This window comes from Scleropages formosus, chromosome 6, assembly GCF_900964775.1.
Source record: "Scleropages formosus chromosome 6, fSclFor1.1, whole genome shotgun sequence".
Classification (NCBI taxonomy): Eukaryota; Metazoa; Chordata; class Actinopteri; order Osteoglossiformes; family Osteoglossidae; genus Scleropages; species Scleropages formosus.
The window spans coordinates 2,520,423-2,535,076 of record NC_041811.1 but is presented as its reverse complement, the minus strand read 5'-3'; the positions used below and the strand labels follow the sequence as shown (position 1 = coordinate 2,535,076).

General features: G+C 46.0%; 1 protein-coding gene across 1 annotated transcript in view; it reads left to right on the top strand.

The window, feature by feature from the left end:
- The window catches only part of LOC108923595 (transmembrane protein 132C-like), a 69,394-nt gene that overhangs the window by 46,035 nt on the left and 8,705 nt on the right, over window positions 1-14,654 (top strand). Inside the window, exon 4 of the mRNA XM_018734443.2 lies at window positions 8,984-9,167. Coding sequence (XP_018589959.2) covers window positions 8,984-9,167 — 184 coding nt within the window. The remainder of the gene's footprint in view (window positions 1-8,983; window positions 9,168-14,654) is intronic.

Sequence of the window (14,654 nt, the reverse complement as noted above, 5' to 3'; positions counted from 1 at the left end):
GCGGCCTCGTCACACCTTTGTGAGACACACCAGCTGTATTGATCCACGGTGATGCTAGGTACCCCTCTGGTTATCAATCACAGAACGTCCTCAGGGGTTTCGGCGCACCCAATGGTCCCCAGTGTGTGTGCGCAGCAGCAGGATGGGCGTGACTGTCCACCTTAGAACCACTGTCATCACTGGTACCACGGTAGATATGCCCCCTGTGTCTGTTGTGTCTACTGAGCCCTTAAAATCTGTTTAGCGCCCGCTGTTTGTGTGTGGCTTTCCGGGCCCTGACTCTAAGTGCGTTTCAGTGTGTGCGTGTGTGTGTGTGTCCTCACGCTAGCCGTGTCCTTTGTAGCTGCCATACATCATGCAAATGAGCTGCAATGTGCCATGAATATTGCATTTCTATCGAAAAGTTGTGCACATTATAATGACTCTCCGCTGGGCTCCATTCCACTCTTAGGATCATGTCGAGTGGCTCTGCTGGTGGCTCTGAAAACACACACAGCGGCCGCAGGGAGCGGGATCTGTTACACTGAACCTCCCAGCCACTAGGGGGAGCGATGATCTGTGTCCCATGACAGCGTGAGATAATACAGCTGAGAAGAGGAGCCTTCAGGGGTGTCAGTGACATTAGCCACAGTTTATGGCACCTCAGAGGTGGAGGGGGGTAAAAATGTGGTATGATGGACCTTAGAGTGTCCTTCAGAGCCTTCAGTCTGCCTGTACATCTCGGCCTGTGTGTCCTTCACTGTTCACACTGTATTCCCGTGTTTCTTGTCCTTGGTGGGATCAGCTCTCAACCCTCGAGCCGCTGGTCCCCTATCTTCCACAGGGTCATTATTCAGCACCAGTGACAGGTCCACTTGTCCCTGGTGCGGAACACACACGCTTAAACAAGAATGCCCCCTGGAGGTGGAAAGGGGAGGTTACAGGGTCACGTGAACCACAAACTGCTGAACAGCCCCTCTGTCCCTAATGTCCTCAGACGGTCCTCTCACCTTGCTGAGGTTGGAGGTCACCCTGGCCGGCGCCGACCCTTCTAGAAATGTTTACGGGTCGCAGTGGTTGGAAATGCAGCCCAACTGCGGATATTTGCATTTTTATAATAACATGTTTGTTGATGTGATTATTTCCTTTGAACACTGCAGCTGGGGAATTTTTAATCTCCCCTTGCCTCTCCTGTGTCTCTCGCGTACACACACACGTACACACACACACACACACACACACACACACACACACACACTTCCCTTAAGCCTCCTTCTCGCAGCGTTTCAAACACATGTGACGTGAGGGAAAATTGCTGTTTTCTCGAGACTCACGCTCAGGCTGGCAATTTCGCCAAATGCGGCGGTTCGATCGAGGAGATCTGGCCCAGATACAGTACTGTGTAAGAAACTTGGTTACTCTAACTGCATCGAAGGACTGGGCTGCATCATTGCCAACGTAATACCCCATCCCTCAGACACGCTCATCATCACAAGGATGCACAGCTTCAATAAGACATAAAGAAGCCCTAGCAATTTACAGTGTTGGGCCTCAACACATCAACACACACACACACACACGAATCCTCACGCACGCGCACAGACATGCAAAGACACACACACATATACACACGTTTGACAAAACATCTCTCATGTACAGCTGTTTCTCCTCACTGTTAGTATCCTGTTTCAATGGGTGTGAGAGTGTCTGTGTCTGTATGTCTAGTAGGATGCAGTGTAAGCTGAAATTCTTTTGCAGCTGAGAAGAACGTGAGCACACCCCCCCACACCCCCCATCTCGCACCTCCATTTGTACTCGGGCTAAAAGGCCTCTGTCGCTAAATGGATTGTCTGCCCTCTGATGTATTGTTGTTGTCACTGCTAAGCAAACTGCGGCTGCATCTCTCTCTCTCTCTCTCTCACACACACACACACACACACACACACACACACACACATACACACACACACACTGTGGGGGGCTCTCAGCAGGCTGTGTCGGACCGCCCCGGTGTGTGGGATCCAGCGTCCGTCACTCGTCTCGCCATGCGACTGCAGGAGACTGGGGAACAGAATCGTGCCGCTGCAATCATCGTGCATCATGCTGCTGCGCTGGCCTCGAACTGGAAACTCAGCTGCAGGGCGTGGTCCTCGTTTCTGGGGCTCGGCTCGTTCACGTTCAGCAATGACACCAAAAACTGGGCGAAGTAGACAGTCGCTCGGTCCAAGAGGGATTCCACGCAGACAACAGTGAATAGAGCACAAGGGCATCACAAGACCATCTCTTCCATAAAACTTGTCCCTTTCTTGAATTGGGCATCAGTTGTCCAACATCAGTGGTACAGTGAGTAGCACTGCTGTCTCACATCACCTGGGTGGTGTGAGAGGGCATGGGTTCAATCCCCACTCAGTCTGTATGGAGTTTGCATGGGTTTCCTCTGGGTGCTCTGGTTTCCTGCCATAGTCCAAAGACATACTTTTCACATTCACCCATAGTGTGTGAGTGGTAGAGAGAACTGGTACAAGAACAGCCAGTAGCATAGTGGTTAGCACTATATTTACATTTATTCATTTAGCTGACACTTTTCTCCAAAGAAACTTACAATGTTACAGTTATCACAATCTTACAGTTATTTACCCATTTATACAACTGGGTAATTTTACTGGAGTAATTTGAGGGTAAGTACCTTGCTTAAGGGTACTACAGCCAGAGGTGGGGAATCAAACTTGCAGCCTTTGGATCCAAAGGCAGGAGCTCTAACCACTACACTAGCAAAGGCACTACTGAGCCAAAGGTCACAAGTTTGATCCCCACCTCTGGCTGTAGTACCCTCTAGAAAGGTACTTATCCTGAAATTGCTCCAGTAAAATTACTCAGCTGTATAAATGAGTAATTATAATTATAATTGTAACTTTAGCACTGCAAGTTGCTTTGGAGAAAAGCGTCAGCTAAGTGAATAAATATAAATGTAGAGAGAGTGTGTTCCACTAATGTATGGATGAGTGACCCATTGTAAGTAGCGTACCTAGCAGTGTAAGTCACCTTGGTGAATAAAGTATGTGGGCTGGTAACACTACATAGAGTTCATTGGAAGTCGCTTTGGAGAAAAGTATCTGCTAAAGAAATAAATGTAAATGTTAAGCATCAGTGGCCCAGCATCAGGTCTGGGTATGGTGCAATTAGTATATATATTCTGAAATACCATGATTCAGCACAGTTAAGTGCAGTTAAGGAGAGTTTATCAGTAGGAGTTTTATCCAGCAGCCCTTAGACACACCACCCACACCCCAACCCCCGCGGTCGATGATTCTGGAGAAGGACAGAGCAGAGATAGCACCGGTCCAAATGCCAGGACACCCTCCGGAGGGTGGGGTGTGTGACTTAGTGATGGGGGGTGGGGGGATGAGCTGATTGCTGACAATGGAGGGAGTTGGTGACAGCGAGGGTGACGGTTGGCTACTTCAGGCCTTAATGCTGCTCAGTGGAGCTGTGGCTGATAAGGGGACAATGGACACCGGTGGGAGTGTGAGGCACCAACCTGCCCCCTAGTCCCCACACCGTCTCTGTCCTTTTCCTTCTGCTCTCTTCTGCAGCTCCTGGTGACATTTCCACATTCTCCTCTCTCCACCTCGAACCATGTGCGATGCGGCACGTTCCCACTCTGCTACCCCAGCCAGGCCCTTTACTGCGTGACGGTGGTCATGTTCCACACAAAGCATGCTGGTTCTGGGCAGCAGTTAAGGCCTGGTGCTCCTGGTGCACTCAAAGCTGCCTGTCCGGTGTGAACAGGTTCATTAAAATTACGATTAATTCATACTGCTGAATGCCTAAGTGACTTATTATTTGCATTTATTGACCAACAGTGGTTCAGCCTTCTGTACAGCAGAGTAAATTTTACTGCATTACGTCAATGTAAGTACCTTGAGCGAGGACACTGCAGCAAGAGTAGGGAATCGAACCCGGGATCTTCAAGTACAAAGTGGCAGCACAAACACCCTACTAGCACTAAATCATTAACAGGTCACCTTAGTCATGTTATTTACCTGACAGATGGAGCTGGAGCCATGATATTTACCCAAAGAGACTTACCACTGAGGGGACCTGCAAACAGAGACACCAGTCAGTGGGAGGAGGATTGCAAAGAAAGACTTGTTACAAGGAGAGACATGTAACTGGGAGAAACCTACATTGAGAGAAATGTCAAGAGAAGGACCTGCACAGCTCATGGTCTCACGATTCACACAGCAAGATGCAGTGCTGTACTATTACATTTATTCATTTAGCTGATGCTTTTCTCCAAAGCAACTTATAATGTTAAACATTACAATTATTAACCCATTTATAGAGGTGGTTAATTTTACTAGAGCAATTTTAGGGAAAGTATCTTGCTCAGGGGTACTACAGCAACAGGTGGAGATCAAACCTGCAACCTTTGGATCTAAAGGTAGTAACTCTAACCACTGCACTACAAATGTATAGCACAAGGACAGAGATGAGGAGAGAAATGAATGTGGAAGAGACACATTCTGGGATCTTTGCTGAATGTTGATAAGGATTCAGCAGCTCCGAGGGGCACAGGTAGCTAATTTCATTTTCCAGATCTTTTCTGAAATATTTTACATGATGTTTGCACGCAGACCAGTGACCTATAAAGCGCTGCTCCCCTTGCAGGATTGCTCTAGGAATGCACCTGTTGGACTCCTTATCCTGGAGACTCTTCCTTGGAGACACTTTGGAGAGGGAAGGTTCATACATCAACACGATGTAAGTCCCTCAGATGTTTACCATTTTGAAAGCACTCTTCAGGAGGACAGTTGACTAATGGGAGATAACAAGATAGACCCCAAGGTCCAAAGGTTTGACTGTGACTAAGAACCGATCAGTCGGACCAATAGGCACATCAGTCGGTACTCCAGCGAGGAATCAGTGCCACAATAGCTGTCTGAACATGACATATTTGAGCAAATTTATCATACATGCAGTCAGCTTCTTTCAAAGATGTGTTTATGTGATGAATCACGGTCAAGGAGTCTAATTACTGCTTCCAAACGATCGGCACATTACCGCAGTACAACTTTATTGGCTTCTAATTGTGCTCCATTAAAAGCGGTTATGGATGCCCAGCTGTGCAGGGGGCACAGAGATCTGTGCATTTAATTTTGTCTCTTTTATCCCGCACTCTGTCTATCTACACTGCTGGGTAACGGAGCTTGTTGCTACAGGGTGTAAACCCAGGGTACGACTAAGGGCGCGACCGAGGATGCGAACGAAGGTGTGACTGAGAGTGTGACCTTGCATAAGTCTGGAGTGGCCTGCATGTGGACACACAGCAATGCCTTTGCTGTCAGAGACGCCGTTCTGCTCTCCTCTCACTGGTGGCCTCCACCCTTTCTGGAAGCTCACTGTTACTGCGGTTGTGGTGGTCACTGCGGTTACTGTTGCCGTCATGGTCGATTAGCAGAGCATGATGATCACTGGGAGGGGTCTAATCGGCTTTCCTCTCGAGTACAGTGGGTCCGTTGTCACCCTGGAGCCACGTTGGACTGGAATCTCACACACACACACACAAATCTTTTTCTCCTTTCCTTCAGTGGTCTACATGGTGTTATAGAAACAGACCTTGTACCGAAAACATTTACATTTGCATGTATAATTGGGAGGCATGTAGCTCAGAGTGTAGAGAAATGCACCACCAAACACACACACATACACATTTATGCTACAAAATAGAAGGCCAAGCAACCAGGGGGCACCACCTGCTACATCGAACAGAGTGGAACCTCAGAAGATGTGATCCTCCAGGGCTGGTCTGAAGGACATCAGTGAGAAACGAGGTCTGGGAACGTTGTGACTCCAGCATGCTGAGCTGAGGAACACGGAGTGTTGGATCTTTCTTGGACGCTCAGATATTGACCACTTTCATAGCTGTGAGGTTTGTGCGAGGTTGTCGCCCTGCTCAGTGCATGCAGAGTATGGGGTTCACTTCATGACCCAGTTTTGAGTGAAGAACATGGTTTGGAGGTCCAGTCAAAAGCCTCTGTGCAGTGGTGTGGAGGGAAAAACAGCCTCCAGCGGTGGAACAGCAGAGTGACCTGCTCTTTGCTGACGGTCAGGCAAGGAGCAGCTAAAGTCTGGGTTCACGTGAACCGAGCTGACCCAACTCCCACTAGTGCGGAGCATCCTTTACTATCCAGGCCAGTTAGATAGCACACCCCCTCCCTCTACTGCAAGCCCCAGGGACAGGGAGTTGAAAAGTGGTGTGGTAACCATGACCACAACAGACAGTACCACCACCCTAACTGGGGCCTCAGACCAGACCATAATGAGTAGCATGGAGGAGGGAGAAGGGACCGCACCGCTCCTCGGCAGGCGTGGTGATGGGAGCACAGTGTGCTATGTGATACAGAACACAGTATTATACGTGACACACGACAGTACTGACCACAGCCTCATGTCTGCAATGTGTGAAAACTGAGCCTTTTGGGGAAACAAGGGGACACAGTGGTCAGAACTTCCACTTGAAGGTCCTGAAAACCCATCTCTTGCTGTAGTACCTTTGACCAAGGTACTTACCCTGAAACAATGCTATAAATTTCTCTCAGATGCATAAACTGGTGAAATCACTGTAAAGTTGATTATCTAAATAAAAAAAGAAAAAAAAAACTAAAAAAGTTAAATATTGTTATCAAATTTCATTGTAATTCCTAGATGTTAAACTTCTACTCTGAATCAACAGGTTCAAAAAGCTCCTTATTCAGACTGGTCTTATAAACTGTATATATATGCACTCGCTCACTCACTCACTCACTCACTCACTCACTCACTCACTCAGGACTGGCTCCCACCTGATGTGTCATTCACTCAGATCCCAACCACTTGGGCTTCATTATCGCCCATTATCATGCAGCTCCATGGCTGTCATTCTGCACCAGTTCTGAGCCTCTGGTATCATCTCTCAGGTGTGATGTCCTTGCTGAAGATAGAGTCAAAGAGCAGGATGACTTGCCTGAAATAACGCATGTGGTGAACAGACAGATGTCACGTCTCCCTTGGATCACTTGCATGCTTTGGCTCAATAACGAAGAATACGAGTTTCCGCTGTGAAGCCGCTGCGCCATCGCTCACTTGCTTCCGCGTTTCTGTGTGTGTGATCGCGTTCCTGGCACCCAGGCCATCTGGCTGCGAGCTTCTAAACAACGGTTGAAAATGCAAAGCAGTGTGAGTGTTTAGCTCCTCTTTGAAGAGTCCAACGCCGCTCCAACGTTCTGATGTTCGCGCAGCCAATCTCCGCAAAGTCGCACGCTCTGAATTCCAACGAAATTCGGGCCCTGTGGAGGACCCTTTGAACTGCGTTGCAACGTGCGAGCTGAGCCCTTTGTGGGCCGAGCGGATTTGGGCAAATTAAACAGTCTCTCCCAGGGAGCCTGCATCCCCTAGCCGCGTTACACGAGTGGTATGTTGTTTCGTTTCCCCAGATTGTTTTCACACCACTACTGATTCTGTCCTGCCATTCATCTTGCCTGTTCGCGTCAGTCTCTCTGTCCCATATCGTTGCATCATCTGTTTTCCTCTCCGGTTGCACCTTCTTACTTGTCAACACATATCATTCATTTAATTGCTCCTGTGCTGAGTTTCTGTGTTTTGGTACGGGGGCAACCTGTTACATTACATATAACAAACCCTCAAAGTGTGCGAGGGAGTGTGTGAGCCCTCCGGACCACACGGGTTAAAGCGTTGTTCTTTGGAAACAGTTACATAAGCTGTGCTCAGTATATCCCTCGCCTCCGTCTGCAAGCTGTTGTGAGTACAATGCGATGAAGGGAAAATAAGAGACACACAGACTGAGAGATGCTGTATGAGATCAGGGCCTGGTGACACACGCTGTGCGCGATATATTTCCACTTATTCAAAATGGTTAATATATGAAATTGAACTGAGGGGGTGCGGTGGCGCAGTGGGTTGGACCGCGGTCCTGCTCTCCGGTGGGTCTGGGGTTCGAGTCCCGCTTGGGGTGCCTTGTGATGGACTGGTGTTCTGTCCTGGGTGTGTCCCCTCCCCCTCCGGCCTTACGCCCTGTGTTAGCGGGTAGGCTCCGGTTCCCCGTGACCCCGTAAGGGACGAGCGGTTCTGAAAATGTGTGTGTGTGTGAAATTGAACTGAATTGGTGCATGCTGGCTCCTTTTTTTATGAACGGTTGGACGTTTTCAAGGATGCAAAAGTTTTACAGTTTATTTCTTTGTTGGTTTGTTTGTTTGTAATTCCATTTTCTTCACTTTCTGCAATTGATGTCAATAGCAGAGCGAGCGCGGCCTGTGTTTACCCTCCAATTTGATAGATGGCAGTAAAGAGCACCCCGAGTGCTGCCGATTGATAACAAGATGACAAATATTGTATTTTTATATGATGAATCAGTCTTCAGTTGAGGCAGCATATCTTTAAGTCATTGTTAATTATTATTAAATTTAATAATGTCATAGGTAATACAATATTAAAATAAAAAACTGAGAGTATTTTTATTGGTTGTACTTCCATCTGAGATTTTTACAGATCCGCATGCAGCTAAATAAATTAATCAAGAGACAATTATATATTTGATCGTTCACTAACTGTGGCGGGGGTGAATGATGGCATCGCAGTTGAAGCGGCTGCCGTTGGCTCCAGAGGTTATTGGTTCAGTCCCTGCCTCCAGCTGTAGTGCCCTTGAGCAGGGTACTTGCCCTCCAATTGCTCCAGTGCTTTCACCTGGCTGTGTGCAGAGTTATGGACTGGCGTCCCGTCCAGGGTATGACCCAACCTTGCGTACAATGTCTCCGGATTAGGCTCCAGCTTACTGAGACCCCACTTGGGACAAGAGGTTCTTGAAATTGGGTGATTCGTTAATTCTGACTTTTAGAGCTGGAGTGGACTTCTGGTCCTAACTTGTAGACTGAAGGGCCAGTGTAACATTTGATGAAGCCTTTTGAAACCTTCTTTGTTTATTTCTCCTTCATCCTGCTTACTCCAGGCAGAAATCTGGGCTCCAGAAGGTTCTGCAGGTGGACCTGGAGCTGGATGGTCTCTTGGAGCCCTTGGGAAGTAGGTCTGTCATGTGGCAAGTGGAGTACCCAGGAACACGTGACTCTGAAGAGGTTGAGACCCGAATTCACTTGGCCCATGAGGAACTGGAGGGCATTGTACCATTGGCCATGGTAAGTGAAGCCCCTGCATGCATGAAATGACAATGAGTTGAACAGCAAACTAATGATGATCTGCTAATGTGGTGGTTTAAACACAGTAGACTGCAAGACCAACAAAGCCAGTCTTTATCTTGATACTCACTCAAACTGGATTAGGATCTTAAGACTGAAATCAAGTTTGACTTTGAGCTTGAACTTAAATTGAAACTTGAACTGATGTTTGGGTTTCAGGTAGACCTTCAGCTTTAGTTTGAAATTCTTTGAGTATGAGCTTGACTTTGAGCCTGATCTTAAAACGGAGCTCAAATTTTTTTTGAGTGGGGATTTAGATTTTCATTTTGAAATGTGAGTTTAAGCTTTAGACTCGTTTTTTAAAACTTGATCTGAATCATGAGTCCAGTTTTGAATCAAAGCTTTAGTTTTGGCTTAAGTTGTTTCAAGGTTACCTTTAACCTTGAGCCTGAATTTGACTTTAAGTTTGAGTTTGATGTGGAATCCAAATTTAATTTGAGTTAGAGTTTAAAATTCAGTGTTACAGCTGAAGGCTTTTAACAGAAGACAAGCAATTCTCATGTTGTGTAAACTGCCTCACCATGAAGCGTATGGCTTCTCAGAGCAGAAGAGGGTGGCGTTTGCTGACACAGCTCTCTGCTCCTGCTCTGGTTGACAATCCAGCTTTAATTATCTGTAATTAGGCTAATAGGCCATATTGTCTGTTACCCTGATTAAAGCCTAATTATGCTTGGACCTGAAATAATCCCTTTAAATGGAGAGTGGGATCTATAGTGTCTCTGCTGCAAAAACCTTAATGTAAGAGGGATAATGACTCGTGATGTAATGGGGCTTCTTGGAGGTTTGATCCCATTAATGGCTTACATTCCTGAATGGGCGCGTACAGCTTTCGGTGGCTAACGTGTTAAAATCATTCATTTTTAATTAAGATAGTCAGTGTGATAAAGCAACCCTGCTGTGGCAGGAAGGGTACCCAAGAACGTCAGTCCTGCTTCAAACCTCCAGCAACTCTTTGTCTGTCTCTTTCATCACTGCCGCGTTCTCCAGCGCCGAGTCTGAACCTCTAAGCAGACAACAATATGCTGATTTTTTTTTCACTGTATTGTCTGCTTTGCTCAGCTGTGGATCTCTGTCTCAGTGAAATAATGGGCTCATCCATCCACCCTGGCTGATGTCAGTCAAAACAGAAATCAAATATTGAAAATGTGAGCAATGTGAACTATTACTGATGGCTTTCCCGTTCCTTTATCTGCATTGTCAGACAACCAAAGGCGGTCATTTTCCCGACCACTTCATGACGTTAGATTAGCTCTAGATAATATCGAGATTACGTGTGTAGCAGTTATTGGTTGAAGACAACAGCGGCAGCCAGTGTTATCAAACTTCATCTCCAGACACAGATGCACCCCCCCAGGATTTGACTTGAATGAACTAGCAACGATCCGAGACCACATGTGACCGTAGAGACTGCAGGCTGAGTCGAATCGAGACAAATTAAACGCAAGGTCAAGTGATGGAGCATGGGGGGTTTGAGGACCAGAAAATACACAACATATTGCTTCCAGAAGTCTGATATGAAGGCACAACTGCATGCTGGGATAGTACTACAACGGCCACATTTCATGCAAAAAAAAGAACAGTGGCATTAAGTGCTGGATAGCCATGGGACAGTCACAGTGCATGCTGGGTTAGCTGTTGAACACCTATGTTTCATGCTGGCATAGTTACAGAACAGGGGCAATTAAGTACTGGGATAGCCACAGGACAGTCACAGTGCATGCTGGGATAACCACGGGACAGTTACAATGCATGCGTGGATCGCTGTCAAACACCTGTGTTGCACACTGGGATAGCCAGAGAGGAAGCAGGTGGAGGATGTTCCGTTCAGCATCCCTCAGCGTGCAGGAGAAAAGATGGGTTGGTTCACACCTCCATGTAGTGTGAGTCATGCACTTTACATGGTGATATGATATACAGACTCCTTGGGTGCTTTAGCACTCTATATTTAGCCTGGGGACTGAATCTGCATTAAACAACATACATTTTTATTATTACAGGAGAACAGTGCCTCAGTTCAAGATTGTGGCAGAATATTAAACACCAAAGAGGTTACTGAAGCTTTCTTTTACACACTATTTTTATTACTTTATTTCCATCTTTCTCACTGCTGTTGCTGTGTTTAACACTAATCTAATTGTTCCCACGTGCCTTGAGTTGCCTTTATTATTCATGTTCTTGAAGCCAAAGATGTGGGCTGTACCTGCAACTTCGGAAGTTACAGAACCTGAGCAATTTTTCCAAATTAAAGGGTACCCAAGTCAGACTGATGGAGAAGTGATGAATAAGTAGATGAATCAACACAGAGGCACCCATAACTGTCACTATCACCCTCTCTCCTCATCACTGCTCCCCTATCACTGCGCAGCCCTCGCTGTGTCAATCCCTGTTAGTGGATCAGCCCTGGCCAGACCCTGGGTCCCAACACCCTTAACTGAGTGTGTTTAACTGACAGAGAAGGGGCCTCCCTCATTGATGCACTGAGAAAAGAACAGGAGCCAAGACTCCCTTTGGTAGCAACTGGAGGATTTCCTCTGGATTAAAGTATATTTTTCACTCTGCTGCTCTAGTCTACTGCTTTTCTTTCCCATCTATCCCTGGACCATGAAAAGAGAGAGCTGCTGAGCAAACACCAGGGCAGCCAGCGAAACCCCCAGATAGTGAAACCTTTCACTCAGCAGTGTTTAAACACATTGATAGTAACAGCATTACCGCCGTTGTGATTGTGCACTGTGGGAATTAGCTGAAAGAAATAGAAGGACAGAGGCTACTCAACCAGAAAATCAATGGTCCAAGGACTGGGCCTTGAGGAACCAGCACACAGAGGTCAAGGGTCACGTTAATTGTCTGTCTCACTGCACAACGTGTCACTGACCATGTGACAGGTGGCTAATAAAGACTTCTGCATGAATTCACAGACAAAGAAAGAAAGAAAGAAAGAAAGAAAGAAAGAAAGAAAGAAAGAAAGAAAGAAAGAAAGAAAGGGGTGAAATGCAAAAAAAATTACCTACAGTGGCCTGAAGAATGAAAATACAGGGACTCAGTCTGTGGGATTGGACTATTACTCGATAGTATCAAATGACAGTGAGCACGTGACTCAGATATCCTCTGGAAGGGAAACAAACAATAATTTCTTTGATATAGCTGAATATAGCTGAATAACCTATGAATTAATGTGGAATAGTTCTTTTCCTCTCTTTCTTCAGTGGTTAACATTGTTGCCTTTATAGTTCTGTCATATCGTAGCTATGACATCTAAACTGTGTAAGAACTGCACTTTAGATTCCTGCGGACGATAGTGTAATTACAGATGATTTTATGCATGACTTTGTCTGGCTGTTAATGTTGTCGGACTTGAATAAGGAATATGATGGCATTAAAGTGCTCTGTTGCTCATTTTTGTGGCCTTTGATTTACTATAAGCAGTGAGGTTGTACTTAATGTCTTTATAACCTTTGGTTCGTCTGCATTTTCTGCATTCGCAAAAGGAATAAAGGTAAACGTGAGTCTGGGCTCATCTGATTGTTAGGAAACGTGCCAAACACGTGCTAGGAAATAAAGTCCTTTAAAGGCACGGACCATTGGCCTGGCCTTAGTTCCTCTAAAAACACGATTGGGCTTCTCGTGGAGGGTCAGCGTGAGTGAAAAATAGCAGACAAGACGAAGATGAAGAGAAAATGATCTGGCTACTGTGTAATCCGTGTTTCCCGAGGACTGCTCTTGGCTGCGAGAACTGTTTCTAAATTGCTTTTAAAGAAAAAAAACACTTCCGTCACACATGATACAGGCATCTTCAAAGCAGACGCTTTCTCCTTTGTCAGTGAGTTCCACAGCCTGAATGTGTGTGTGTGTGTGTGTGTGTGTATTTGTATACGTCCACGTGTGGACAGTTTTGGTTCGTGCTTCCACAGGAAGCTTCTGGCACATCATGCGAATATGTATTCAAAAGAGTCCAAACAGGTCCTGCTCATATTGGAGTGTCCAGTATCAGTATCACACAGGGTCTGTTCATTCTGAATATAATTGCAGGAGACCGGAGAGTTCTTTGTGGTTCTTGCTATGGTGATGATGTGTACAGGTGAAATCTTTTTGAATCCTGATTATGGCAGTTTAATTTTTCCTAGGCAGCCTAAAGAGATAATAACGGTGTATCAGAAGATCAACGCATTTTTGCAGGTAAATAGTGGGTATGGCTTATACATAGAACTGCTTTCTAAAATATTGTCAAATGTGTGTACATTTAAGTTTCTTATGCAGAGTCTTTGGACTTGGTATGCCTTAACTCTGATTCTGGACAATAATGAGGAGCCCCCCCCCACTCCCATCCCTACCCCTCCATCACTCGCCCCTTATGGCCATGCCCTATCTGATGCTATGTCATTGCCGTCTGTTCAGTCGCCCACAGTGCTTCCTCTGAAGTGCATCTTCCTGCTGCCACGACAACTGCTGCCACGGCAACCAGAGTCTCAGCCTCTTTTGTTTAGTTGCTTGTTAGTTTCTGTTTGTCCAAAGTGGCTCGGGTGGCTCTGCTTTTACACACTGTGCACAGTAAAGGCACTGGCAATGCGGTGAGCTTGGTTCAGAACCGCACACTTGGCGTGACGTAACTGTAATACATAAATGTAAATGTAGTACCTGTCACAAACATGATCAAAGCAAATCCTTTCAGCTCATTTTTAGTCCCTCATGATTTAAACAAAATGAAGATGAAAAACAAATTGTTAAACAGCACAGATGTGCCGCCGGACCTGTGATAGATTAATAATTTGACAGGGAATTTAAACACGCCTCCCACAATATGTCTCAATTCTCCTTTTGAATACCAAGGTAGGATCTATTCGCGACACTGCTGATGGCATAATTTACGGAATTAAGGAGAATTTCTCTCAACTTCCATTATAAAAGTGTGGTAGAAGAAGCAGGTGTCTGAAAAAGAGATGGGCTCCATGTGATGGGAAAATTAAGCTCCCCGTGGTCCCCGGCTGGACAGCTTCAGGGTAAAGCGGCTGAAAGGAGAATGGGGCCCCGAGTAATGACAACGTTACTGAAGGGCTTCGGTTCCATTACCGAGCCTGAAATTTCATTATTCACAGTTGAGGATTAAACGATGTTATCAGGGTTACTCAAAAGCAGTTGGGTTGAAATAGAAAATAGAAAAGAAAGGACTTTTAATGAATAAAAAAACTGAGTATGGCCTTATTTTTGTGTCAACTGACTGAGATCTTCATGATCATTCAGAGGACTCTTCCTGAGGAAACCTTCTTGAAGGAACCATCCTGAGGAAATTTTCTTGAAGCCTCCATGAGGAATCTTCTTACGGAAACCTTGAGGAGGTTTTCCTAAGAAATCCTGTTAAGGAGCCCTTCCTGAGGAGTCAGGAGTCTTCCTGAGGAAAAATTCCTGAGGAAGTCCTCTTGAAAATTCTTGAAG